Raw genomic sequence first — 27,345 nt, 5'->3', positions numbered from 1 at the left:
CTGACTTTTATGTATTCTCTTCCATTTGCTTTTTTTTATTGTGTTCCCCTCCCTAGACTATGCAGTACCGCTCTTTTCAAGCCATCGTCAACCACCTGCCTCCAAACTTCCCAGCCTTTTTTCTTTTTTTTTTCTTTTTTTTAAAAAAAAGCAGCCACCTTCCAAACCCTGATTCAGGTGTGCAGACCCTTCAACCCGCAAGGACAGCCGAGAGGGGGTCAGGCCTTGCTGGAGCCACCGGCGACCATGGTGCTGTCATGATGTATCCCGCGTTAGAGCTGCTGTGTATAAAATTGATACAGTGACTAATAAATTAATTAATAAATCAATAAATTTTAAGAAGACATCCCTCAAAATATGGACAGTGTTTTGAAAGGCAAACCCAATAAGTGCATACCAGCCCGTGCCGATGCTCTTGTGCATGTGGCGGAGGGGGGCAGGGGGTGCCCTCGCTCCTTTTTGGGGCGGTTGGCGATAAACCGCAGACTTTTGGGGGAAACTCAGCAATCCTGTGAGAGGCTGAAGGGCTTTTGGAGTGTCCTTCACGGGGACGCGTGTGCCACCTCTGGGCTTCTCCAGAGACGGCGATTCTCACAGGGCAGGCGCGCGTTTAAACGCGATTTAAGTGTTTTATTTTCACAGCGGGATCCGCCGCCAGCCCTCCCTCAGACCTCCGTTTCCCGCTCCGGGGCAGCGCCTCAGGCGGGCGGCGGAGGGGGCGGGGCCGGCGTGAGCCCCGCCTCCCCTCCCCACCCGCCGCGCGGCGTTACGGCAGTGACGCAGGCGCGCGCGGCGGGTGTCGGGTGACCTTCAGAGGCGGCGGCCGGTGTGGCGTCGCGTCCTCTCGCTTCTCCTTAGCTCACCTCACCTCAGCGAACCTCGCCTCCTCCGCCGCGATGCCGAGGGGCGGCCGGAGCCGCACGTCCCGCGTGGCGCCCCCCGCCAGGTGAGGGCCGCTGGGCCCCTTCCCTCCTCCTTTTCTTCTTCTTCTTCTTCCCCGCCCCTGTGTAGGCCGCAGGCGGCAAAGGCCTTTCCGCCATTCCGAGGTTGGGTGGCGCACCGGGATGGGGGTTAACGGGAATGGGGATGGGGTGTGTGTGGCCCGGCTGCTTTCAGCTCGGTTAGCGGAGCGGGGTTAGGCGCTTTGCGGGGATGGAAGTGGATCTTCTCAGCGCTCGCTCGGCGGCAGGGCCTGGCCGTCCAGTGCCTGAGCATTAAGGTCCTATTTAATCGGCCCCTTCTGGGTTCTATCTCATTTCCCTAAAAATAGCACTGTCCTTTGGGTTGTGGGGGTGCAGCTAGTCTTTAAAACACAGCCAAAAAGCAGCCTGTAAACCTTACCCTATTGTGCATAAATCACTCACTAGAACATTGTGTTCCTGACGTCAACATGAGGGGTGTAACAAGGAGGAATTGCAACCAGGTGGCCTCTGCCCGGTGTGAGTTTGGAGTGATGATGTGCTGTTTCTCTTTATGTCCTTGCAGTCGGGCACCACAAATGAGAGCTGCATCACCAGCACCTGCTGCTCGGGCACCTGTCCCAGCAGCGCCACCGGCTTCTGCTGTGGCTGCTCCTGCACCAAAGCAGCCTGGTCTGATGGCACAGATGGCTACCACCGCTGCCGGAGTTGCTGTAGGCTCTGCTGTAGGCCATACCATAGGTCATGCGCTTACAGGAGGATTTGGTGGAGGAAGTGGCTCTGAAGCTGCAAGGCCTGATATTACGTATCAGGTAAGAGAGAGCCCAACTGGCTGCCAGCTGATGAGGCACAGTTAACTTGGGACATTGTGGGCTGATGTAATTGCTATAGACATAAAGACCACACAAATCATGGCTGGGAAAGCTGGGGTAACTTTAGTGACTCAGTCTCCAAGGTAGCTAGCACAATCACCATGAGTATCTTAAAAGTAGTTCAAAGGGATGCATGAGTGATACGTGCTTGTGGTAGAGTATTAGTGTTGTTTTTCCTACTGTAGTACCCCTCTGAATGTTCCAGGTCTGGTGATGGTAAGATCTATTGAAAGACGTTTTTGTGCTGTGCAAACATGAAAATAATGCTGTTACCTTGCCCAGATGCTATCCAGAGTTACCTGAGTGTATCTAAAGTTACCCAAGTGTTTGTAACTTACAAAACTGTTCAGAATGTGTCATGCCGCTGCTGGAAACTTATTTTGTACTTCAGCCCATGATTTGTTTTCCATTTAAAAAGTAACACAACATTTTGACTAAAACGCAGGGAAGGAATACACAGCAAGCAGTGCTTGGGGTGGATTGGCTCCATAGGCTGGAGCTGTTGTAAGGGTGCTTACAGAGGTGTCTGCCATTTCAGGAGCCGCAGGCAGCTCAGCCTGCCTACCAGCAGCAGCAGCAGTCGCAGTTTGCTCCTTGCCAGTATGAAATGAAACAATTCCTGGAGTGCGCGCAGAACCAGACTGACCTCAAGCTGTGCGAGGGCTTCAGTGAAGTACTGAAGCAGTGCAGGTTTGCTAATGGTAAGTAGACAGTGCTATCAGACTAAATGAGCTAATCAGTAAAATTATCATGGGAATATCCTGTTTTTTTCAATCCATACGGTAAAGAATGGGGATTGATACAGACCACATACACCGAAGTCAGTTAAAGCAAGTTGCTGTTCTGTTTGGCTTCCTGTTTTGGTCCCATACATGTAGCTGGAGGTGATGGGGTGGAGAGAGTATGAATTCCTGAAGCTTCTGGGCTGGCGCATGGATTGAAGCTAACTCTTTAGGAGGCTGGTGGCAGCACGCTTGGAGAATCAGCGTAGCATTGCTGGCGTGTAGCAAGTGCCTGTTCAGCACAACTGACAAACCATCCTGACCTGGGAGAAAGGAGACTGCGGAACACTGGTGCCCGGGTGCGCACTGCTGGAGTCTGCAGTTCAACGCGTCCCAGCAAACAGATGAGGGGAGAGGGAATACCCAAACATACATCTGTTCTGCCTTATGTATAGCGAGGAAGACCACCTGCCGTTTAGGGATTCAAAACTTCATGCAATTAACCGTGATAACTTCTTACCTTTCAGGTTTAGCCTAAGCCTTCAGAACAAGGTTGCTGAAGACCATCTTACAAGAACTGACCTATGAATGAAAAAAAGCTTCAGTAATAAAGTCTAAAGCTGTCTGATACGTTGTCAGTTCATAGATCCACACTGTCGTCCTCCCTGTGGCTTGATTCCTGCCATAGCCGCTACAGATGTGATACAACTTACAGCCGCAAATTAATTTAGCACAAAATGGAAGAATAAACAATAAAGTGGAATGAGCTAATTTGGGTTAACTGGTTTGCTGATTGTTGTGTTGAATGTAAGTGTTATGGTGTATAAATAAACTTCTCTCTCTCTAGAAGTACCTTGCTTTAGTGGGCTTGGGAGTTCAGTCTCAAGGGTGAGCAGGTGAGACCTGATTTTGGCAGGCTTCTGCCTACTTGCCAGCAATGGTGCCTGAAGGGCTGGAGCTGCAGGAGTTCAGCACCGCTGGTAGCTCAGCGGTTAGGTGTGCTTGCCAGACATCTCCTACTTCAGCATTTGAACCCCACAGGCAACTTCGGCTGACTGAAATAGGTAGTGACAGGGCAGGCTGTGTCTGACTCCACACTACTGTGCATGCAGCAGGTCTTGGTTCCCCAAGGGCATCCTATCATACTTTTAAAAACAAGCTCTACATTCAGATTCAGGAGATTCTGAGAAATATCTTCCTTCTGCTCAGAGAATCTCAGTGGTAGACCATTACCTAAGCAAGCTTATGTGCTATCAAGCAGCTGTATGCTTCTAATATAATACAGTCTTACATCACACACGCAGTTTCCAGTAACACAAGATGAGGCTGTAGGTATTTTCTTCCCCCACCTTGTGGCAGGAGCCGTGGACCGAAACATGAGAAGGTGGCCCAGCTGCCTGTGGGTGGTGTGGCCTTGGGCAAGTGACAAAGCTCCTGCTGCAACATGAAGGAAAAAAAAAAAAAAAATCAATCTCCATTTAACAAGTATTTACGGATGCAAAGTGCAGACCCCCGTTTTTCCATCAGAGGGAGCAGCCAGCTCATGCCCTGCTAAAATCCCTGGAGCCTGCGGAGAGAAACGGCCTCCTCCACTTCAGCTGTGTTGTAAGCCCTGCGCCGCGGAGGGAGGACTGGAGTACCGGGGAGCTGTGCTCTCACGGGGGGAGCGCGGCGGGGAAAAACCTCGCGCCCAAAAGGGCGATTCCTGTTAAAAATACTTCCGTAGCACGACCTGTTTTTCCTGACCTGTTTTTACGCTGTTGGGCGTTCTGCCTGTTCCTCAAAGCCTTTCGTCTGTGATCTGCAGTTCCTGGAAGTGAAAAGTTAAAATCGGTATTCAAAAAGGGGAAGGGTTACCTCAAACGTGGGGGACGAGGACACGACTACCCTTCCTGGTGACCCGAGAAGCTTCGCTTCTGCTGATCGACCTCGCGCCCCAGTTCCCAGGTGTTTCACCGTCCCGGTGAAAAGAAGAAAAAAAAAAAAAAACCAAAACAAGCCCCACCACCCAGTTTGGGCCAGAAACGCCTGCACCGGGCTGGTGCCCGGTTTCCAGCAGACATCCCTAAAACGCCCTTTCCCGAGCGCAGCCCCGCGCAGGGAAGGGTTAAGGCTGGCGGCCCTCCGGAGGCAGTCCCCGAACCTCCGCGGGTCTTCCGCTCCCCTCCGCGGCAGCCGGCACCTCCTCTCCCTTCCCCGAGGAGGGCAGAGGACGTGGGCGGGGGGTTACGGCCTTTCCCCAGCCGCAGAGCCCCTTCCCTCCCCTCCAGCCGCGGCCCAACACGCCCGCCCGCCGGCCGCGCCTGCCAACGCTTTATTTTTGGCTCGGCGGCGGGCTGCCCTGAGGGGGGCAGCGGGCGGCAGCGCCCAGGCCTTGGGCCCACCCCGGCCGCTGCCCTTCGCCCGCCATCGCCCGCCCGAGGGCCGGGGACGTTGGGGGGGGGGGGGGGTTTGTCTGTGTGTGAGGGGGCGATTGGCGGACCCAGGCTGCCTGCAGCGAGGTGAGGCCGGCGGCGAGGCGCCCAGCCGGGAAACCCGTTTTTTTGGAAGAAAACCGGCTTCAGGAGACGGTGCTTTAGGGGCGGGGAGGGTTGCGGAGCCGGCGGGGGGGGGTAGTTACCTCAGAAAGCTTGCTTTCGGTGTTACTTTAAGCATTATTATTATTATTTTTTCTCTTATTTGCTATGCACGCCTGGTTCCCCGGGGGCTGCAGCGGCTGCTTGCTCGCTTGCCCTCGCCGAAGCGGGAGGTTTTGGGGCAGAAACACCCTCGGGGGGGGGAGTTGGGGTTCTCCGGGGGCTGTGGGGGCTGCTGCGGGGCAGGGGGCCCGGACGGGGCGGGGGGGGGGGGGGCACTGCCGTGCTGCCTTAAAAGCTGCCTTTAGCTTGGGCTTTACTGATTGATCTCAATAAATGTTTGCATGTTATTGAATATTTAGCAAGGCAAACATTTAAAGCGTTGTTTCACAGCAGCGGGCCGGGCATACGCCGGGTGGCAATGTCCAGCGCCGGCTCCGTTAGCATTCCTCCATCTCTGCCTCAAGACAGAAACTTCTTTCCCCTCGTCCCGACCCTCCTTTTTCCCCCCCACCTTGCACTCCCATGGAGCTCTTACAGCTCTGAAAATAAAACCGGCTTACCCTGTTAGTGCTCTGTACCGGCTGCTTGTATAATAGCAGGATGTTTTAAACAAACTCCTGGGCTCTTTCCTCCCAGAAGAAGGTGCACAGACCCCGGGCTTCTCCTGGCAGCGCTCTGCAGATGCTCCCCAGCCTCCAGCCCTTCAACACCAACCCCCAGGACTTTGATTTTCAGCTTCAAAAAAAAAAAAAAATCAAAGTTGTTGGTTCTCCCCCACCTCAGAGATATTTTTTTTTTTCCCTACTCCCTGATCCTGCCTCTCATTTATAATTTCAGCCCTGACTTGGTTCGGCATTGCTCACAATATTTCCAACAGCTAAAATTTTATAAATTAAATCAAACTTGTGGCTGTTTAGAAATGCTCCAGCCCTCGTTAGACATCCCTCCCAGCAGCAGCAGCGGACAGACACCTAAAACACAGCATCAGTCCTTATAACCAGGTCAGGACAGATACACTTTGATAATAAGATTTAAATGTACTTAGAGATGCAAACCTGCCTGGGAGGGTTCTGGCAGAGTTATTGCCACCTCGGAGGGAAGGGCAAAAGGAAAGGAAAACCTGCAGTATCGGGGCTCTCCTGCCCACCTGTTGTCCCTCCCCCAGCGACAAACTGTTACCCTAAAGTGACAATTTTGCTGCACAAGCTTATAAGAGCTGCTTTCCACACTAACTGCTTGGTCTCCATGTACGCTTGTGGAGGAGCTGGACCTGGACAATTGGGATTTCAGCAATGCCTGGTGCAGGAACAAGCTGAGGACATCCAGTTCCCAGGGCTTAAAGGGAAACGCTGGTGAAAATTAGGGATCAGGACTAGCGATTATTTCTCCCCCCTTTACCAAAATACCTTCATACTACTCCAGCAATGGCAGCACATACCCCCCCCCAAAAAAAAACCCCACAAACAGGAAACAAGAAATGGGACAAAAGCCTTTCAGAAGTTTTGGAGGCTGCTGGCAGCTGTACGTGTGTGGCCGAGGAAGCTCGGTCACCCGCTGTCCTCAGGCTGGCTCGGCCCTGCCTGACCCCACACAGCGCTGGCTGTCCTCAGACACCCAGTCCCCTGCCTGCACCCTGACCTGCTGAGCCCCCCAAGCTGCTTCATTGACCCTTGCCACCCATTTTCCCTCTTTAGTCCTTTTCCCTTCACTTTAAACACTGTTTTTTTCTTCCTTGTTCTCAGCCAAACCGTTCCGCACAACTTTGTCGTCTTAAAAATAATCAGGAAAAAAAAGAAGAAAAAAAAAAGGTAAGGCAGATTTCAGTACTTTGCAGGGGTCTTTGGGTGGTGTCAGCGTGGGATGATGTTTCTTGCTGCTAGGGACCTTTGGTCTTGCCGTGCCAGCATCGCCTTGCTACTGTGTGCCTTTGCGAGCTTAAGGTGCAGCTCACCCCCTGCCTCCCTCGCCAGTGCTGTCCCCGTGCAATCCAGTGGGAGTCTCCAAAAAAAAAATTAAATTGCTTTCCCAGGTGAGAGGAACAAGGGGAAGCGTGGCATAGCCCTTGGCACATGGTAGGAGCTGGAGGATGATGCCCTGTGAGCTGGGTGTGGGTGCTCTGCAGGAAGGGACAAGGTTTTGAGGTGCTGCAGCGCTTCCCAAAGCCTTGGCCCCAGCCAGGCTGTGGGGGATCCAGTGGGATTTCTCCTCTTAATGGGATCCCCATGGGGTCTCAGGGGCAAAGCTGTGCTTTTCTCAACCAGCAAAATATCCCCTTTGATCTGTGGTCCAGGATCATCATGCTCCTCCTCCTCTTCCTCCTCCTATCTCCTCCAGCTCCATGTTTTTGCCTCTGGGGGGGATCGGGGATGGGGCAGGTCCCTGCTCCTGCCCTGGGTGCAGGAAGCACCCATCCTTGCTCTTTTCCCCTTGCAGCCCCTTTCCGCTGGCAGACGAGCCCAGAGTGCCGCCAGGCGGGAGCCAGAGATGACCAAGGAAGAAGAACTACCAGACTGGAGCTCATCCAAGGAGTTTTATGAAAAATATGAGCCGAAGGAAGTTTTGGGCAGGTAAAGCTTGTTTTCGGCAAACTGTTGTTTCACCTACTCCAGTACCTGATAGGAAGAGCGTCCTGTGGGAATCTGATATGAACAGGGCCGATAGTAGCATGGGGTTAAAAATAGCATGAAGCAGCACTTCCCATCAGCTCAAAATCTTCTGTCTCACCAAGACAGGGTAACAGCAAAACCCACTCATACATGAAAATACCAGCCAGCCAGCCCAGGTGCCAATGGCACGGCTGCGAAGTCGGGCTGGACGGGGAGGAATGGAAACCCTTGTCTGTGTTGTCCCTGGCAGGGGGGTGAGCAGTGTTGTCCGTCGGTGCATTCACAAAACAACCCGGCAGGAATATGCCGTGAAGATTATTGATATCACAGCCGGTAACATAACCCCCAAGGAGGTGCAGGAACTGCGAGAAGCCACTGCTAAAGAGATCGACATTCTCCGGAAAGTCGCAGGCCATCCCAACGTCAGTAAGTCAGGCTCTGAGCATCAGGGCAAGGGGGTTTTCTGCCCCATTTATTCTTTGGGGTGTCCCCAGGAAGGGTTTTTGGGGTGATATCCTTGGAGGGTCAGACTTCCGAAGGTCCTAACGTGATGCAGGGTGCCTGCTCAGAGCATCGTTTGCTCTACTTCCGCGCTCATGCCAGTGGGGCCGCAGGCTGTCTCCCAACCAAAACACTAATGAAGATCAACTCCTCATTAATTCAGTTAGCAATTCGATCAGCAATTTTTAGTCTATTAACGGACAGGAACATGCTATACACTGTGCTCACAGCCCCTGTGGTTTTTTTGCAGTCCAGCTGAAGGACAGCTATGAATCCAGCACCTTCTTCTTCTTGGTGTTTGACCTGTAAGTACCAGCTTGCCTGCCACCCCAGCACCATCTCCCCAAGCTTATTCCTGCTCTGCAGATGGCCACTAGCCAACACTCGCCCCAGCTTTTTATGGCCCAAACAGCGCAAAGTGGGGGGACGACCAGCTCTTGCTTAAGGTATAAACAAGCCTCGATTGCTGTGAGCCAGCTTGTTGCAGCCTTGCCACCGGCAGTGTTTCCCCTCCGTCAGCGGCTCAACACTGCTCAGGTTTCCCCTTAACCTTTGGTGGGAGCTGTCATGCATCCCTGCGGGTTATTTATATGCCCAGCGGGACCAGGGCGCGCGTGACGCCATGACTCCTGACGCTGGGGCAGCACGATGGACGTCAGCAGAGGGGGATGGCACAGGGAGAGCCCTGTCCCATCCGAAACCTGCCCTCTCTGGGGACAGCCTTTCCTCCTCTTGCCTGATGTTTTGCAGCAGTATAGATGCATTTTTACCCCTTTTTATGAACAAGTCGGCTTGTGATTTTGTGCAACGTGTGCCCTGGGCTGTTAGGGGGCAGCGACCCCCGGGCGATCCTCCCCAGGGGCTCGCGGCCAGTTTGCTGTTGCAGCTCAGCCGCTGCCTGCCTCCGTTTTTCCTCCCACATGCAGGATGAAGAGAGGGGAGCTCTTTGACTACCTCACTGAGAAAGTCACCTTGAGTGAGAAGGAAACCAGGTAAGGCCAGATGCAGATGGCTGAAAATCATGTTGCAAAAGCAGAGCGTGGGTTCAAAGGATGACCTTGCAGCCAGCATGGCACCCACAGGCAAAATAGCACCCTGGGCTGAGCCCCTGTGCTCAGACATAGGGGCTGAGCTGCACGATCCCTGTCCCTGTCCCTGTCCCTATCCCCGGGAGTGTGGTGCTGGTGGGCGTTCGGGCTAGGAGAGTTGCTGTCACCCATCCCCAGGAAGATCATGCGTGCACTGTTGGAAGTGATCCAGTACCTCCACTCCATCAACATCGTCCACCGGGACCTGAAGCCGGAGAACATCCTCCTGGATGACGACATGAACATTAAGCTGACGGACTTTGGCTTTTCCTGCCAGCTGCACGAGAACGAGAAGCTCAAAGGTAGGAGCACGGCAAGGCGGGGGTGATGCCGGGCCGGCCCGTGGCAAGTTGGTGGAGTCTCTCCAACCCCACTGTCTCCTTTGGGCCAGTCTCACTGCTGTGGGTGCAAATTGGTGCCTATTGGCTTGGGGTGCCCTTCTACCTGTGCATGGCCTCCCCACCACACTCCTTGCCATGACGGAGTTGCTGCCCGTTAGGAAAACCATCCTATTCTTTCCACTTCTTTTTTCCTCAAGTTGATCCTCGCTACCCCATCCATTTACTGCTTAACATTAAGGTCTTTTCCCAACTCCCACCCTGCAAAGAGCCACATATCCAACAACAGGCATCCCCTCCCACCAGCATCCCCAGTGCTCTCTTCGCTCACTTTTTAGCCACTGTAATTCACCAAGGAAAGTCACCAGCGAGATGCACACGAGTTGCAGTTACTCCCTGCGAGCGCCGTCACTGCAAAGACCCCACCTGGAATCCAGGCCCCCCTCATGGACTGCTCGGGGGTGGTGGGGATGGCACAAACCCTCCTGGGTGTCTCAGGGGGATACTCTGCCCTGTCTTCACAGAGATCTGCGGCACGCCTGGCTACCTGGCTCCGGAGATCCTGCAGTGCTCCATGGATGATGAGCACCAAGGCTACGGGAAGGAGGTCGATATGTGAGTGAAACTCCTGCCTTCCTGCCTCACCCCTTGGGCTGCTCCCAAAACATGCGTGGTTGAAGGCACAGCAAGAGTTGTGCAGATGGACGCCCATTTGAGTGTTCAGAAGAAATTAAATGATGCACCAAAAGACAACCTCGGGGGCTGCGAGGGGTTGTCCTGGTGACCAGGGGGCTCTGGCACAGAGCTGGGGGAGAAGCAGCCTGGGGACGAGCCCATCTCCCCACTTTGCCCTGTTATGGAGGAGGGAAAGCAACACTTTCTGTTCATAAAAAACAACTCAGGCTGGGCTTCAAGACATGGGACTTTTTAAACACACCCCATAGCAAGACATGAACCTGAGGCAGCCCCTGAGAGAGTAGCCAGCTCAGGAAAGCCTGTCAGAGCCCTGCAGGGACTTTACCACCATCTCTGGTGGCTTCAGACTCAGGTCTGCAGTGGTCAGAGCTGTAACCAACCACTTGAAACACACTGGGGCATTTCAGCCCCTTTTCAGTTTAAATACCTCTGTTAACTCCCATGCCAGGACACTTTGCACACCACAGCCTGAGCTGAGACAGCCCCAGAGCATCCAGCCTTGCTGGCACCACCATGACCCACCCTCCCACACCCTCTCCCTCCCCTAAAAACCCCAAGAAAAAAACAAGAGAAGCAAATACCTCCAACTCGGCTTCCTCCTGCAGCATCCAGGCGAGCAGCTCCCTATCAACTGAACTCAAAAAGCCCAAACCCCTACCCAACAGCAGGGCAGCCCCTGCTCCCTATTACCCATCAGGGCTAATGAGCCTCAGCAGCGAGCACAGCCTCCCTCATCGGACACCGCGGAGGGCCGTTTCCTCCTGGTTTTCCAGGGAGGCAAAACCACACGTAGCTCCGCATGTCCCGCTTGGGGGGAGGCACCAAGCCACCCCTGGGGCGCGGATCCGGCCGGGTGCCCCTGGGGTGCCACCCGAGGCTGGAGGGTCCGGCTGGGCTGCCCGCAGGTGGAGCACCGGGGTGATCATGTACACCTTGCTGGCCGGCTCGCCTCCCTTCTGGCACCGCAAGCAGATGCTGATGCTGCGGATGATCATGAACGGGGACTACCAGTTCGGCTCCCCAGAGTGGGACGACCGCTCGGACACCGTCAAGGACCTGGTAGGTGCTCGGGGATGGGAAAGCCTTTTGGAGGGGAGTTTTGCAAACACCTGGGACACCCTGGGTTGATCCGGTGCCCTCGTGCAGATCTCCCGGTTCCTGGTGGTGGACCCGCGGCAGCGGTACACGGCCGGTGAGGCGCTGGCCCACCCCTTCTTCCAGCAGTATGACGTGGAGGAGGTCCGGCATTTCAGCCCCTTCCGGAAATTCAAGGTGAGGTTGGGTATGGGGGTGTCACAGCACCCCGACCCTGCGCCTGGGAGCTGCAGGAGCCAAGTGGTGGGATGGGTTTTCCAGCTGAGCTGGGAGAAACCGGGAGTTGGGCAAGGCCGATGGACCTGGGCTTTGGCAGGATGCTGCAGCCTGGGTGGAGACCCTTCTCCAAGCAATATTGTGCTTACTTTCTGGTACTTCCTAAGGGCTTTTTCACAAAAGGGAATTAAATAAGAGGAGGGGAAAAACCTGCCTCCCAGCCCCCCAGAAAAAAGGCACTGAAAAAGATCACTTCTAAGGGGAAATTGATGAGGCTGACATCACATGGTGCATCAAATGATGCACAAGTTGATAAAACAGAGGAATCCTTTCCTTTCCCTTCCCTATAGCCAGCCGTTAGGGCAGTGCAAAGGTACCTGAAGTGGCATTAGGTGACACATTTAGGACTGACCTGCAGTTCTGACCTTAAGGGCACACTTGGAAAAAGCCCGTACCACTCACACAGAGTAAATACCTGTGCCAGGAGCCGGGCTCCCTCCCGACTCCTCCACATGGATAGCAGCCACGTGGAATGCGTTGGGGCCAATCCGGTCCCATTGTAGAACTGGCCACTAATTCCAGCCTGTTCCCCCCATGCTGCAGGTGATCTGCCTGACCGTCCTGGCGTCGGTCCGTATTTACTACCAGTACCGGCTGGTCAAGTCGGTCACCAGGGAGCTGGTGGTGCGGGACCCGTACGCCCTGAAGCCCATCCGCAAGCTGATCGATGCCTGCGCCTTCAGGACCTACCGGCACTGGGTGAAGAAGGGAGAGGCGCAGAACAGAGCTGCCCTCTTCGAGAACACCTGCAAGGCCATTTTGCTGACCCTGGCAGCCGAGGAAGGGCTGTTTTGATCGCTGCTGCGTAAGCCGATGAGTTTGCTCAGAGTTAAGGCGAGTAAAATCTTTGAAAACCAACTGGTGATTTCTTTTGCTTTTTCTTAGAGATACGGCTGGCCTCGGGTCAGGTGAAAATGCAAACCCAGCAGATGGCTGCAATTTGCCCCCGGGATTTGTCCCGCTGTAAGGGATGGGTTTGGAGAAGCTGCCTCTAAAAGAGCCGTAACCAGCTGCAGCTCCCAATGGGGAAGGCTCAGCCCTGGGCACAGCCCGGGCACCAGAGCGGGACCCTTTTGGGGCAGTTGCAGGTGGAGGAGGGATGAGCAGTGCCTGGAGGGGTGTCCTCGCCCACCCACATGCTCAGGGCTCCTGGTCCCATCAGACTTGGTGGCAGAGCTCTTGTACAGCTGGTTTGTAGCCTTTATGCTGGTTGTAGCACCTGGGAGAGGTGGGTCACTGGTTTGTGTCATCCATGCACTTAGAAATGAGGACACGTGTCATTTTGTCACTCTTTAAGGGTCAATAAAGGTGCCTTGTTTCACTTCAGGGAAGGCTGGGTGTCTGGTATGAAGCTGGGACTTCCCGAGGAGATGGGGACTGATGTGCGAGTCCCCCTTCCACAGATGTGTCCCCATTGCTTCCCCCCACTGCCGCCCCTCATGGCAGCTCCATGCTGGTGGTCGTGGGGGGGCTGCGGGTGTTTGCTTGCTCCGGCTGGGGGCTGCAGGTCAGAGCAGCTGTGGCCCCGTCCCACACATGCACCCCTCTCTTTATGTAAAAGGGACACCAAAAGGAGAACTGTAATACCTACCCCCCCAAAAGGACATTAAAGACAAACCACCCTGCTTGCCATTCCCAATCACTGCTTGTACCCAGACATCCCAGTGCAGAAAGGAGTTTTAGCTGAAAGGATTTATTTTTAATTTTTAAAACTGGGTTTAATGAAAGTGACTGCTGGGGGTTACTGTTTGTTCATCTCCACAGGAGAAAATGCCTTCAGGTCTTCCCGAGTGACCTCCTCAGAGCTCGGGTTTGGTCTGGCTTTTCTCAGCCATGACAGGCGGGATGTCGGCAGCGCAGCGGAAGCTGAGGTTGTCGGAGGCCGAGTCTGGCGTGTTCCCCATTCTCACGGGGAAAAAAAAGAGACCCAACATTAGGGATCCTTCCTAGTTAATGCTTAGATCATTTAACGTGACCCTCTGTAACAGAATAGAAACATCTTCCACTTCCCTTGAATAACTTCAAGAAAAGCATTTAATTCTAAATAATTGATAGAAAATACACTATTTGAGAAGCAATTAGGAACGTATTCATAGCAGGAAATTTTTTAGCAGTATTTGCAGTATGTTTTCCTAACTGCTTCTCAGAAAAACTGAGTAGGAAGAGACAAATGTCTTTTAAAATAACCGCCCCTCCTTCTACGACCAAGCAAGAAGAAATCGCTGCAAAACAGTGCCTGGGCATTGCCCAGACCTACCTGGTAGTAACACGAGCTTTATGATTTGCAGACCCATCTGCAGTGTCAATCCAGGAGGCACCTCTCAGGACCCGCATGTTCTGAGCGCGCTGCCTGGATGACAGCCCCGGAGTCAGATACTCCGACGCGGTCCACTCCCAGGTGTTTCCCAGCAGGTCGTAGAGCCCTGAGACACGGAGGGGTTTGCATCAGGATGATGAGAGCACATTTGCAAAGGCTGCAAAAGCACTTTGGTGTATGGGAGGGTGTGTGACATTCAAAGCATCACTGCAAGAGCGTGGTTTAATGGTGGGACTGGGAATCAGAAGCTCTTCACTGTATTTCAAACTGGCCCCAGTTTACAACTGGACTTGTAATGTGTCTCATCGTTTTGCATCTGTGCAAGGGCATGGCATCTGCTGCCCTCAAAACAACATGCTCGGGATTTTCAGGTAAATCACACTGAACTGCAAAATAACTGACTTCTAATTAAAAGCGGGGGATGGTTGGGTGCATTGAAGTGCACCAGGTGCACATCGGCCAACTTCAGTAACAACCATCAATGCTTTTGCTGGGCTCCATTATTCTATCAAGATGCTGACGTGATCCCACTTCATATCTGAAACTCTGCCACAACTACAGGATTTTATAATTAGTGTTAATTTAGGAAGCAGATGCCATTCCCAAAACCAGGGTGGGGATGCCTGCTCCATACCATAGTTGTTCTGAGGAGGAAACGCTGCCACCGGTGAGACGCCGTGATAACCGTCTTCAGCTGTGTCAACCCTCGGGAAGTCACCCTGTGGGAAGAAAGATCACTCCAAGCAAAGACCCACCACGGAGACAACGTGAAGTCCTGCTCTTCACAGGACTGTGTTACACTTAAATAATGGAAATAACTCTCTGTGGTAAATTAACTCTGTGCAGCATTTCTGACCGAGAGAGGAGATCAACCACCTGAAGTTCTCCAAAGACAACCTCCTTTTCAGACAAATTTATGTGTGAATTTTTGGAAGCACTGAAATCCTGATTTCCCAGGGAAGCTGGGCTGAGTTTGCTCCCTGTAAGGGTATTTCGGATAACCCACCAGGAGCTGAATTTCAGTCCTCTGCAGGTAGGTCTGCATTGCTTCCCAGGACCACACAGCCTGCTCAGGCAGCCACGCGCACTCTGTGGTCAGGTTAAACACCACCCTCAGAAGAGCTCAGCGTAGACAGGATCATTTTTACCATCTTACCTGCCACAGATTTGTACGGTTCGGCTGAAACTTGTTTCCCCAGGGATACACCCTTTCTGCCAAAAAGGAAGAGACACCCGTTACCCCTGTGTCACTCCAGCCTCTGCATTTGCCTATTTTTAACCAGGATTTTATGACCGTCCTTTTCTGCTCAGCTCAGGACACCAAGACAGGTTATATGAACGGGGCTTGTCAGTCTAATCCCTACAGACACTGCCGAGGAGATGAGGAGAGATGGGAATCAGCAACAGCTTTCCATTTACAAACCATTGCTTGCACCAGGGAGTCCTGCGGTCTCCCCAGTGATCCCAGCAGCTGCTTTATACCACCATAAGTGTGTGGGAACAGGTGGGTCACTGCTTGCCCCAAACCAAAGAAATGGTATTTTTAGCTGGCAGAAATGCTTTGTGTAGGAAGATACAAAAAGACCATGGATAAGTCACTTCTTCCTACATTATTATTATTATTATTATTATTATTATTATTATTATTATTATATTGAGTCCCAGGCTAAAAGAGGTGGTTCAGCCCCCCAGATTAACCTCTGAAAACATCCCTGGATGGAAGTTTGAATCTCGTGGAACTAACGTTACTCAATGCCTCAGTTTGGAAAAAGGTCAGAGCTTGTGGTACGTACGCTCCAGTCCTCCCCTGGCAGCAAATTCCCACTCCTCCTCCGCCGGGAGCCTCTTCCCTTTCCAGGCGCAGAATGCCTGCGCATCGTTCCAGCTCACGTGCAGCACCGGGTAATCCAGCCTGTCCTTTATGCCGGAGCCAGGACCCGAGGGCTGGGAGGAATTGCATCAAACAGATTTTAATTGATTTTATAAGCTTTTCAATTAAAAAGGGACTAAAGGACAGAACAGGACAAGGCAGGGAACATCCAGCAACCAGAAATGCTCTTTTTTTCCCCATTTTCGGTCGATAAGGTTCAGCACACCCTAACACATGCACACACCCAGCACAGAGAGGACTCACTGCACCGGACTTTTTTACTTGCCTGTCGCCAAAAAGCCTTCTCAATGGGCAGCCACCAAGGGGCAGACTGGGAAAAGAAACAACACCAGATTAATGGTGAACTGGCAACATCACCCCCCACCCCCACCCCCCCAAACACCATCCTAGAGCAGTGTGTGTAAAGAAAGAGCGCTTGTTAGTCTGGAAATGGTTAAATGCTGCAGTTTGAGCTGGGTTATCACAGGCATTTTGATAGCGCTTTCCAACGAGTAGAGGCATTCGCTTTTAAAAGTGAAAATAGACCAAGAAGCCCATGCTGTTTAGTTTTTCTATTTTAAGGTTTGATTAATAAACCTTTGAAATGCGCTTTGCTCTCTCCCAGCTTACTGGAGCATCTCATGAGTCCAGTCTGACAGTGTTTGGAGAGGATATAAACAGAGGAGCACCATAAATCAACCCAGGCTCAACCCTGCTGTTAGTTTCAAAAGCAAAACAACCCAAGACTAAATAAAAACCCTTGAGAATGGCCAGGCTCTGCACTGAGAGGCAGCTGCTACTCAGTGGAAAAGCAATACTGGCAAGGGTCTCCCCTCCTGGTTCGTTTTTTTTTTACTTAAAACAGAGAGGTCAGACAGAGATGTGATCAGAAATACCATCTCCATCATCATCACTGAAACTCATCCCTCGAGGGAGTTAGATTTACCTCCAGTTTTTGGGTGACTTTTTTTTTCAGCTCTTCGGATACGAAATCCTCAAAGACAAAGCTCCAGCCAAATGCTTCTGCTTCCGTTTTGTATTTCTTTTGTCTAACAAACTCCCTGGCATAAATACAACACGCTTAGGCATCTGGGTAAGAGTTCTTCAAGAGTCGCACCACATGCAATAAGTTCAGGGCAAGGCAAAATGTACACGACCTACAGACACCCCATCGGCGGAGAGTCCTGGCTCCTCCCAGGCACAGCTCCAGTTGCTTTGATACAGATTTAACAGATGAGACAGTCCCATTTGCATCTGCTCATAGATCTGATAGTTTTTGTGTTACCTGTGCAGGTAAACTCACCCTGCACTCTGGTCTTCCACAAAATGGAACAGTTGCACAGATCAAAAATCCCTTAAAAGCCATTAAAATCTATGGCTGCTGTTAGTTAAATGTCCCCAAATGCAAAAAAATGTCACATACTGCTGAATAATCTCACCCTGCTTCTGTCCCATTTGTTTCCCCGTTACCTAAGTTGCAGTGATTGCCATTACGGTGTGTTGCTGGAAGTGTTGGCTCTTTTTAACCAACACAGGCTCAGCCAGGCAAATAAAGGCATTTTCCCCCACTGCATTTATTAGTGCTCTGTACAAGGGCTTCTATAAAATACATGGAGTGGTCCGGTGTTTACAAATGGAAATTGAACCTACAGGAACCTGAAATCTGAAGCAGTACAGCCCTATTAGTAGGAAAAAGACACACAAACAAAAAAGCATGTTTGCAAGGAAAAAAGAGAGAAGGGAGGAGAAAGGAGGGAAGGGAAGACAAAGAAGGGAGGAGAGGAAGCATGTTTGCAAGCTACACTGGTAAGATGCTTCAGCTTGCAGCCATAGAGATGATTTATTACCCATGGACACGTTTTTTTTGTTCTAATGAAACTGCTGGGAGCATCCAAGCGTTGGCTTTCAGACCCTGGGAACCAGCCCCAAAAGACCCGGCACCAACACCCACGTCCTCCCCGCAGCTGGCCGAGCTACTGAGCCCCTGTGAGCCACGTGGACCCAAACCTTCGCTCTTACCTGAAATCCCTGTTTGTGACGGGATATTTGTCGACAGCAAACGGCTTCACCGTCACCTCCCTGACGGGCCCTTCTTCATTCCTCTTCTCTAGGTAACTGGATCCCATCTGAAACTTCCCCCCAGGCAGCTGCACCATGTTTTCATCCTTTCCAAAAGCTAAACATGAAGAAATTCAGTACGAGAACTTTTCATTTTTGAACACGACCGTGCAGGACAGCATGCATTATTTGCCAGAAAGTCACTTTGTATACTGGAGGGGGGGTGCAATATGGTAAGCGACTACAAGTAGCACTAGGTCTGCATTTTTTTTTTGCTAAGATGCTTAAAATACTTTAAGTCACATTTTCAGTGGCTCTCTTAGGAAAGGAACGGCTCCAGTCAGGTGAAACCAGCAAGGCAGCTCCTTCAGACTATTAGAAAAAAAAAAAAAGGGGGGGAAGCTATGCAGGGCGAAGCAAAGGGATTTTTTACGGCTTCCCTTACAAGGAGCCAAGGCAGAAGGCCCGGCCAAAAGCAGCAGCAGCTCCCGCCCTCACCCCGCAGAGCCCGGCTGCTGCCCAGCGCCCAGCAGCACGCCAGCAGAGCCAGCCCCGCTCCGCCGGCAGCCATGCCGGGCAGCGGCACCCGCTCCGGGAAGAGGAAAGGCAATCACCGCCCGGAACCGCCGCCGTTTTGACCCAGAAGAGCTGCCGGCTCGGGGGAGAAGTGTTTCCGGGCCCTTCGTCCACGGGAGGGCGGGCAAGCCTTTCCCCGGGTCCGGCCCGCGGGATCACGCGTGGGCGCTGCGCGGTTACCGGGCGGCTGTTTGTTTTTTTTAAGGAAAGGGACGCTTTCATAACACGGCCATTACACGCCAAGGTTGAAAAGCATTTCGCTTCCGTACATGAAAAGCCGCCTGCTACCCAGGCCAGCAACAAAACCTGCCCCCCCCCCCCCCGATTCAGTTAAGTATTTCATATGCAAAAAAGGTTTTTTTTTGGTTTAGCTTTTATAGTCATTCAGCCAGCCAGCTGGGACTAGGGAAGGAGGTTCCTGTCCATCAACATAACAAAACACAGGTAGGATTAGGGAAAATCCTGTCGGAGGGCAGCAGCCTGTTTCCCCCCAACCCTGGTGGCCTTGAGCTAAGGGCGCAGTTCTGCCTGGATCTGGTACAGCGCTCCTTGTCCATAAATGCTTTATTGCAGCAGGAACAGCGTGAAAAATCTCCCAGCGCGTTATGACAACACGGAACACGTCTTTCAACATGCACTTCAAACCACTCCAGAGTAACTCAGTTTTAGTTGTAAACAAGTACAAAACTATGAAGCGATGGGCTTAATGCAGCTTTGTGGGGGACTGAACAAATCCCAGGTCTGAACCCGCACTACTCCCACAGCAGACCCTCCAGCAGTATTTCCACAGCCCCCCGGGAGCAGGGACGCACGGACAGGGCAGGTATCGCCACCGGTAACACAGTCAGAAACCGCAGACAAAGGCCTGTAGCCCGCGACTGCTCACGAGGGCGGTAAGCAGAACGTTCCAAGACCTTGGCCCAAGGAAGGTAAAGTTTTAAATAACCAACACACATAAAGCACAGAACATAACAGTTTATTGGGTAAAAAGGAAAGCAACTTCAGTTGTATACTTCAGTGAAATTAAAAATAAATAACTGATTTTTAGAGCCAAATATTTGAATAGTTGCTAACATTTTTGAGTGGCCATGTTTACAAAGAGGGGCTGCTCGTTACAGCAGAGTAATTTCCATTGCTGAGAAAATCCACTACAGCTAAGAAAAGAGCGCCTTCGGGTGGATTTCTTAAAGACATTCCATGGGGCATGATGGGAGCTGACCACCATCGACAAGAGCAGATCCAACTCAGCCTTTAAGAGAGGACATTCCAGCTCGCATAATTTCATCCACCAAGAGAATGTTGCTAGCGATGACCGTGCTAGAAAGATTAAATAAATATTGTTAGACTAGCCATTCTGACACAGGTCAAAGAAGACTCGGCTTCGTTTCTGCCTTTCAAGACAGCTTCCTCTATGCGGGAACCCTCGATTCCACATTACCCTACCAATTTCAATGACCAAACACCCATTGCTATTGAAAGTGAAAATACTTTAACATTTACCATGAATGAAGCAGTTGCTTTTTGACGTTATAATTATCCCAGATTCCCGCTGCTGCAGCTACCATTGGTTCACCTACAAAAGAAGTGTAACAGTCTTTAAATAACCAGCTCACATAATTCCAAGTAAGACTTTTCACTAACATCTGATACTACTTGCTACATCCAACACAGTGTTATGGTGTGCTTTATCTTCACAAAAAACTTAAACAGAATGTATTTAAGTACTACAGCACGCCAAGACTGACTGCAGCATCAGGACACTTGCCAAGGCATTTGGCATAGCTTTTTATGAAAAAAGGTACAGCTTTCTGCATTCAGAGCAACTTTATTATTTGTGGAGCTGAGTCACGACAGTTTCTCACTAGAGCTATGTTACAAACTATGTTATAAAGTTCTCACCAGTGTTCAGATCAACTCCAGTGAGTTGCCCCGATTCTGCATGCTCTGTCTGAACCTTCACTAGTGTTTCCTGGGGATCGTAACCAGAGTTCTGAGCGAGAACCTTTGAGAGAACAGAGATATTATTTCATGTTGTTAATTAAAAGAGACCTCCAGGAGAAAAAGCAATGGGTCTCAGGGTGCTTTAAGGCCACTCTATTCAGTAGTTCCTGATACCTTAGGAATGATGAGCAGGGCATCAGCAAAAGCTTGAACTCCAAGCTGGGCTCTTCCTTTTACATTAGGTTTATGCTTCACAAGAGCATTAGCTACTGCCACTTCTAGTGCACCTGCTCCTGGAACCACACATCCTGCAAGGGAAAACTTGATACTGAGACTTCACAGTAAGCACCTATTCCAATTTAAACAGTTACTTTTTAGTGTCATTTGATCTCTTCCCTCACCCTTAAAAAGACAGCTTGCATCTGATTAGCTAAGTACTTACACAGTTATCAACTACTTGTAAAATACGAGCCGTAAGAACAGAACAGTAACTAAAAGCACTGAAATACACTCAGCTTGGTGTCCGACTGCATCAGATACCAAGGAAGCCGATGCAAAATTCACTAATTTTGAAGTGAATTTCAACAGAAGATCCTTAACATCACTAAACAGAGCACAGACTTACCATCCTCAATGGCGTTTTTAACGGCACGCAGACCGTCTCTTACTGCATCCTTGATTTGTGTTAGCGTATGCTTATTTGGTCCCCTGATCAACAGGGTAACAGAGCGGGGGTTGTCACATTTCTCAATAAAGGTGTATTTCTCTTCACCCTATAAAAAACAGGGTTATGTATTTGTGTCATACATTTGCTTAATCAATGTATACACATAAAAAAAATGAACAGACACTTTTGGATTCAGTTTTGGACTAACAGCACTTCAAGAAGCTATGAGAAGCAGCAGAACCTTATTTCCATTTTCTCAATTTCCAGTATAGCTCTTAAAACACTTAAGAAAAATCCATGCACAGACAGGAAGACAAAAGAAAAGCTGGCATCAAGTGAGGCATATTTAACCTGCCTTCAGCTGAAAGCTTAGTCGTACTTACCAGTGTATACTCATAGACAAGCCCTGCGTGTCCCAGACAGTCAGGAGTGAGATCCTCCACAGAGTTCATGGCAGTACCGCCACATGCAAGGGTCAGTCTGAGAGAGAACGTGTACAGTTTAGCACTTGCTTTATATTAAGTAAAATCTGAAGTCACTGACGTAACAGTATTTCAGCATGCAGAACACCCCAGTTCCTAGGCCTGGAACAGTTTGCTTCTGTTCACAAAAATAAGCTTGTAGAATTAAGTCTCCTCTACAGGTGTCTACATTTGAAGCATATTGATAGCTCGAATTCCTACACCACCCAGTGTGCTGAACTGATGCTTCTATGGTTTGTACAAACTACCCTAAGTTACACCAGTAAGAGCTGGACAGATTGAAGTGGACTTTCTAGAGCAAGTCCTTACAGGTGGATTCAAGCCAGACTCAACTCACTGTTTGAGTTTGGAAGAGCAAGTTATTTTACCCTCTTCTCTCCCCAGGAACTGACCTTTCCATGTTCCTCCTTTTAGCTCTCCGCAAAGCAACTATTCCTTCTTTTGCAAGTGCATCCAAGGAAAATGGGTCAATTCCCTAGAAACAAAGAAAGTGACCATCGGGATAAAGAAAAAGCTAAAAATACCCTCTCTCTGTCTGACACTAATGAGTAACTTCTTCCTCTGGACTCAAAAAAAGATCTCAAGCAGGAACTCTATGCATATATTCGAAAGCACATCAGCCTAAATTTAGCTATTTCTATCTGAAGAACTGTACAAAGCAAGTCAAACTGCACACAGCTTGCCGAGAAAGCCAACATTTCAAATTAATTTTTCTAGTTAGTTACACCCTTCATCTCACCTTCTGGTTGATCACAATAAATCCTTTATCTGAATCGCCACAGACTCTTCTTTTCAAGTCTATGATTTTGTTCACTCTGTCTTCAATGAACTTTCTTTCTGCTTTCACTAGCTTCTCTCTCTCTTCAGCACTTTTATAGAAGAATCCAGAGCTCACCTCTCTGAAGGAGACAAAAAACCCCCCAAAAAGCAGTAAGCAAACTATCCTCTCTGCTGTAGAAATAAACTTAAGCGTAAGGAATCAATCTTCTCAACAACATTGTAAAGAAATCAAAACAAACCAAGATACCACCCCCCAAACCAGCATGCAACATACACCTGTTCCTGCCTTCCAGTTCAGACCTTTTCCATTGCAAGAAATAAGGCACACATTTGAAACTGAGCGAACCCTGAAGTATACTTAGATGTTCACTCTACAATATAAAATTACGCCCAAGAAAGGAAGGGCTTCCAGCCTTTCTTCAATGAACCAACAAAGTAAAAACCACTACGAAGCTCTGCCTCTCAGACATTTTCACAGCCACCAGCTTCCCCTTCCCAAAAAAGAGCTGCAGAAGGAGCATCGCCTCTTCCATTCCATCTTCTACACTACCTGCCTCGCTCTAGAAGAGTCTATGTGGTCCCTTCAGTTCTTATTTAAGCACACCTTCATTAAAAATTTTTTAAGACAGGAGCATTTTCTGCTCCTCACCTTGTGCTGTGTACTTACGTTTTCTCATATTCTAGAGATACGTTACAAGTAAGAACATAAGCATCTTCCACTCTTTTCTTCATGTCAGGATGACGAGCACCATGATCCAAAACCAGCCCCCTAATCAGCCTGAAAGATTAAAAACCATTTTGTGTGTCAACATACATATACAGAAGATATGCATTTCGTGGAAGTGCAGAGTAGTCAAGAGAATTCACAGCGCAACTGGTCCAACACAAACTCCCTGTGCACTTGTGTTGGGAGTAAACAATGATTATGTATCCCACTTCCAAAGGCATGCCCATTCTCATAAAAAAAGCATACCAATCAGTGTGAAAAAGGAATTTATTCTGGCATAGTGTCTGACTGCATTAGCTACTGAGGGAAGCTAGTGCAGAATTCGTCCATGCCACCAAGGTAAATATAAAGCCTATGGAATATCCAACTAGATGACTACAATCCAGTTTCCATTAATCAAATGCTATTTTGTACTTGTAATGAACAGATACGAGCCTAAACCATAATTGAGCCACAGACACTATTACTAAGGAAAAAAAAAGTAATTACTTGACACTGTTATGTAAAAGCCTAAGCCAGTGTTACTCTTTACTATTCAAAAATCTCTTGTCAGGGAATCAAGTTCAGTGACTGGACAACTTCTGCTGTCTAAATAATTTATGACTGAAATCTGTATTTCTGCCTTTCTTTCACCCCTTCCCTAATGACTTTTCTGGTGGTAGCTTTAGGACACCCAAGTTCTTCTAAAAAGAAAACAAAACACCACAGACTACTCAAATATCAGGGCACCATTAAACTGAAGCTCAAGGATATTCATTACTTACGTTGTGTCAGTTTCTGATTTGTGCTTCATCTCCATAATCTCTACCATGTGGAGGTCAATAGGCTCATCTGGTTTTCTGACTGTCAAAACAGAATCAACTACAGCCTGGAATAGAGGGGAGAGAAAAAAAGCCCCCAAATGACCATTAGGCTTCCAAAGCGCAAGCTCACATCTTTCCATCCACCCTTCACATAAGTAATAATCACAGCACTTTGAACCTGGATCTCTCCACACAAAAAGAGGCAGAAGAGAGATGTACACTTACCTCTGTTAGGATGTCAGCAAGCTCGGCATGAACTTTAGTACGGAGGGATGTTCTGGCAACATCTATAAGGGTCTCCCTGTCCATTTCCTTGGTTACCTTGACCTGCTCCAAAACTTCAAGTGCTTTTTCCTTTGCAATCTCAAATCCTTCTGCTACTATTCTAGGGTGCAAACCCTAATGCAAGGAAAGAAGGGAAATCATTAGACAATAGAATTAGACAATAGGTTCTTTTTCACAAATAGAACCTGTTGTTTCAACATTCCATGTAATGTCAAAACATAGGGAATATGCACCCTACAAAGACAAGAAAATGTACTGTCCTTCTGAATACATATAAAAGGAATGCAAATCCCTTCAATGCAGAGGAAAAGTACAGATTATTCTAGCACAGAATTGAAACCAAGGGAACTACAAAGCACACTTGGGTGTTCACTGTGCAGTATGAACGCCTATTCTGTAATTTGCAATATCCAAAATACCTACCATCAGGGAGGATCTCCTTGTTAACATACAAGTAAAAAGCGTTTTAACTCACAGAGCAAACAGAAGTGACAACAGGTATTGGACAAAACCTTATTAAAAGCTACAGTATCCACAGTAAGTGGTTTTGATTTTGAACAAGTCTTAAGTTCTACTCTCCAGCTTTTCCCCATTTTACAAGTTCTGTGATGCACTCATTTTAAGCAGAAATATATTCATTTTTGTGTTTGACTTATGAGTATTAAGCATTAAACAAAACAAGCTGAATGGTCTCAGATGAAGCTTTTAACTTGTCCACCTATAAAAGAAATACTGCATACATACCTCAGAAATATAGAGATCTGCCTGCTTTAGGAGTTCTCCAATGATCAAGACATTTGAAGTGGTACCATCTCCAGTGATGTCATCTTGTGCTGTTGCTACTTTTGCTATCAAGGAGGCTGTGGGGTGTTGTATTTGCTAAACAAAAATAAGAAGCTGAGCTGTAAGTCTTTCTGCACTGGTACAGGAAGCAAGCAATCTGAAATCAGCTAACCAAAATATTGATGTTTTTGTGATTCACGTCAATTCAGCAGGTTTCAACAAGTAACACCAATTAACAACAACAGTCACTTTGACAATAAGCTGATTGAATCAATCCACGTAACGCTATTTCCCCCCTCAGATTATGCATCTATACACAAAAATGTTGAGCGCCAAGAGCCAAACTAGTCCTCAACTCATTATGAGCTTGACAGAGCCCTTTTCTCCTGTAGGCAAAGGATGCCCCATCACAACTAGACTGTTACTGGCACTAAAACCAGCAGGTTTAGAGCTAATTTACGAATCTCTGCACGATCAGTGCTCTACGTACACTAACCGGTCTGCTATTCCTTTGGCAGTTTATTTTACTCATTCTTATGAAACTGAAGAACATTCAATTAGTTAGTTTCTTGCCAGTTCCTCTGCTAAGTAGTACATTTGGTTTTCCAGCTAGGAGCATCATGTCTGCCTGGCCAAACTTCACAACCACCACACGTGGCCTTAGGTTCCTTACAGAAGTCAACCTTTTAATATAAGGAACACATGCATCACTTAGTATCTCCAATGGCTGACTGAAAAGTATTTTAACATAGGTTGAAGCCTATGAACCTACAGAACAAGGTCCACATCCAAAAAGGTTGTGCTTAGTAACTGTACTAGAGAGAGATAAAAACCAGCAGGACCGTTTATACTGTTGTTTAGCTTTTTATCATTATTTCTTTTAAAGTACTACCTCTAGCGTGTAAGAACTGATTTAATGATTTTTCCCATCTGCCAGATCCCTGTGTATATCAACTTCAGTACTTTATGCTGAATTACAACAGACAGCTAGTAGAGTGTAATACTCCATATGCACTAACAGGCCGTGTTCAGCCAGGGGATAGGGGCACATTGCAACCCGCCAGCCCTGGGACCCAGGGCCCACGGTGGCCCTGGCCTCACTGTCAGCCCCCGGCACAGGAGACGCCGTGGGGCCAGCGGCAGGATGGCACCACACCTCGTGTAATCTTCACCCCCACGGTGGGGGAACTGTGATACAACTCCAGATGCGATGGAAAAGCAATATGAGCTGCATCCATCACCCGGATTTAAACACTTCCCGGGCCACGCACCCACGGTGAACCCTGCTGTCTTAGGCCTGCTCCAAGTACAACAGAAGCATGCTTTCCGTAAGCAAAAACTGAAGGCGACAAAAGTGCCGATACCATTATTTCAACAGTTCGTGTTTCCTTTTAAGTTGCCAAATTAGCACACAAAATTCATTCGACGTCCACCAAGCTGCACTTACTTCTTTACCTTTCTCCCAAGGGACATTTTGCCCTCAACGCACAGGGGTAAATACCACAGAAATGCAGGCCGAGGGCAGTAGTGGACGCGGTCCCCTCTCCGCCACAGGCACTCAAGGCCAATACCAGCAGGCTCCTGCCTAAGCCCCCCCCCCCCCCGGCTCCCCCAGATGCCCACCCCCGCGAAGGCAAGAACCAGCTCACCATTTCCTGCAGCAGCACGTTGCCATCTTTGGTCAGCTTGATGTCTCCAGCCCCCGACACCAGCCTGCGGGCGACATGAGGCGGGTCATCAGCACACACACCCCGCTCCCCGGCCCCGCCACACGTGTCCGGCCGTAGGCCCGCACCGATTCATTCTCTATTCATTCAGCCCCACCCGGCCGGGCGGCCTCCGCCTTTGTTCCCCCCCCCCCGTATGCCGGCGGTAGGAACGGCGTCCCGGCCTCACACGAGCCCCCCCCGCCTCTCTCCTCACGCTTCCCCTCAGGCTGTAACGGCCGCCCGCGCGCTGAGGCGCCTGCCTTCCCCCCCCACCCCCGCCAAACCGCGCCGGGAGGTTTCCTCACATCTTCATGGTGCCCTTAGGGCCCAGGTTGGTCCTCAGCACGTCCTGGAGCCCGCGGGCCGCGCTGATGTTCACCGCCAGCGCGGCCTGAGCACGGGCTACCTCCGCCTTGGGGTTGAGGGCCTTCACCGCCATGGCCGCCGCTCCGCTCCGCGCTGGGCCTAGGCCGGGCCGGGCGGGGCGAGGCGACCGCCGCGACGAGGGGCGGGGACGGGGCAGGCCGCGCCTCCCCGCCCGCCCCTTCTAGAACACTCCGGGGCGCGGGCGCGCCCATTGGCCCGCCGGCGAGCCGGCCGCATTCCCATTGGCTGCGGTGCCTGTCGCTCCGCCGGCCCGTTCCCGCCCCGCCG

General features: G+C 50.1%; 4 protein-coding genes, 1 long non-coding RNA gene and 2 other non-coding genes across 13 annotated transcripts; 2 read left to right on the top strand and 5 right to left on the bottom strand.

The window, feature by feature from the left end:
• Window positions 1-777: 777 nt before the first annotated feature.
• CHCHD2 (coiled-coil-helix-coiled-coil-helix domain containing 2) lies at window positions 778-3,285 on the top strand. Its single transcript, XM_030028137.2, has 4 exons — window positions 778-946; window positions 1,486-1,732; window positions 2,331-2,493; window positions 3,042-3,285. Exons 1-4 carry the CDS (start codon window positions 897-899, stop codon window positions 3,050-3,052), a joined length of 471 nt encoding a protein of 156 aa, XP_029883997.1. The 5' UTR covers window positions 778-896; the 3' UTR covers window positions 3,053-3,285.
• Window positions 3,286-3,345: 60 nt separating this feature from the next.
• On the bottom strand, window positions 3,346-5,915 carry LOC115347125. Its single transcript, XR_003925380.2, has 3 exons — window positions 5,654-5,915; window positions 4,261-4,324; window positions 3,346-3,951 (listed from the first exon to the last, which is right to left on the bottom strand). It is a non-coding gene; the product is annotated as an uncharacterized LOC115347125 (long non-coding RNA).
• PHKG1 (phosphorylase kinase catalytic subunit gamma 1) lies at window positions 4,885-12,551 on the top strand. Of its 5 annotated transcripts, none has more exons than XM_030028131.1 (11): window positions 4,885-5,015; window positions 6,836-6,901; window positions 7,527-7,660; window positions 7,950-8,125; window positions 8,451-8,505; window positions 9,127-9,192; window positions 9,427-9,590; window positions 10,151-10,241; window positions 11,228-11,381; window positions 11,469-11,594; window positions 12,237-12,551. In XM_030028131.1, exons 3-11 carry the CDS (start codon window positions 7,578-7,580, stop codon window positions 12,486-12,488), a joined length of 1,167 nt encoding a protein of 388 aa, XP_029883991.1. In that variant the 5' UTR covers window positions 4,885-5,015; window positions 6,836-6,901; window positions 7,527-7,577; the 3' UTR covers window positions 12,489-12,551. The 5 variants fall into 5 exon arrangements, with proteins under 5 accessions (XP_029883991.1, XP_029883992.1, XP_029883993.1 ...); XM_030028132.2 differs by having other exon boundaries at window positions 4,908-5,015; window positions 6,836-6,898; window positions 7,525-7,660; XM_030028133.2 differs by lacking the exon at window positions 4,885-5,015 and adding an exon at window positions 5,050-5,084.
• Window positions 12,552-13,377: 826 nt separating this feature from the next.
• Window positions 13,378-18,751, bottom strand: SUMF2 (sulfatase modifying factor 2). 3 transcript variants are annotated; one of them, XM_030028134.2, is made up of 9 exons: window positions 18,553-18,751; window positions 17,900-18,056; window positions 16,827-16,941; window positions 16,167-16,211; window positions 15,804-15,954; window positions 15,167-15,222; window positions 14,645-14,729; window positions 13,951-14,116; window positions 13,378-13,598 (listed from the first exon to the last, which is right to left on the bottom strand). In XM_030028134.2, exons 1-9 carry the CDS (start codon window positions 18,734-18,736, stop codon window positions 13,493-13,495), a joined length of 1,065 nt encoding a protein of 354 aa, XP_029883994.1. In that variant the 5' UTR covers window positions 18,737-18,751; the 3' UTR covers window positions 13,378-13,492. The 3 variants fall into 3 exon arrangements, with proteins under 3 accessions (XP_029883994.1, XP_029883995.1, XP_029883996.1); XM_030028135.2 differs by having other exon boundaries at window positions 18,437-18,587; XM_030028136.2 differs by having other exon boundaries at window positions 18,384-18,576.
• A 723-nt stretch (window positions 18,752-19,474) lies between these two features.
• On the bottom strand, window positions 19,475-27,222 carry CCT6A (chaperonin containing TCP1 subunit 6A). The gene is made up of 14 exons (XM_030028716.1): window positions 26,997-27,222; window positions 26,632-26,695; window positions 24,944-25,078; window positions 24,140-24,313; window positions 23,876-23,979; window positions 23,052-23,162; window positions 22,344-22,503; window positions 21,997-22,079; window positions 21,506-21,602; window positions 21,081-21,228; window positions 20,630-20,763; window positions 20,414-20,516; window positions 20,015-20,087; window positions 19,475-19,831 (listed from the first exon to the last, which is right to left on the bottom strand). Exons 1-14 carry the CDS (start codon window positions 27,128-27,130, stop codon window positions 19,759-19,761), a joined length of 1,593 nt encoding a protein of 530 aa, XP_029884576.1. The 5' UTR covers window positions 27,131-27,222; the 3' UTR covers window positions 19,475-19,758.
• Window positions 23,310-23,443, bottom strand: LOC115347822. The gene has a single exon (XR_003925632.1). It is a non-coding gene; the product is annotated as a small nucleolar RNA SNORA15 (small nucleolar RNA).
• On the bottom strand, window positions 24,448-24,579 carry LOC115347823. The gene has a single exon (XR_003925633.1). It is a non-coding gene; the product is annotated as a small nucleolar RNA SNORA22 (small nucleolar RNA).
• Window positions 27,223-27,345: the final 123 nt, after the last annotated feature.

This window comes from Aquila chrysaetos, chromosome 10 (genome assembly GCF_900496995.4).
Source record: "Aquila chrysaetos chrysaetos chromosome 10, bAquChr1.4, whole genome shotgun sequence".
NCBI classification, from domain to species: domain Eukaryota; kingdom Metazoa; phylum Chordata; class Aves; order Accipitriformes; family Accipitridae; genus Aquila; species Aquila chrysaetos.
This window is presented reverse-complemented; position numbering and strand designations above follow the sequence as displayed.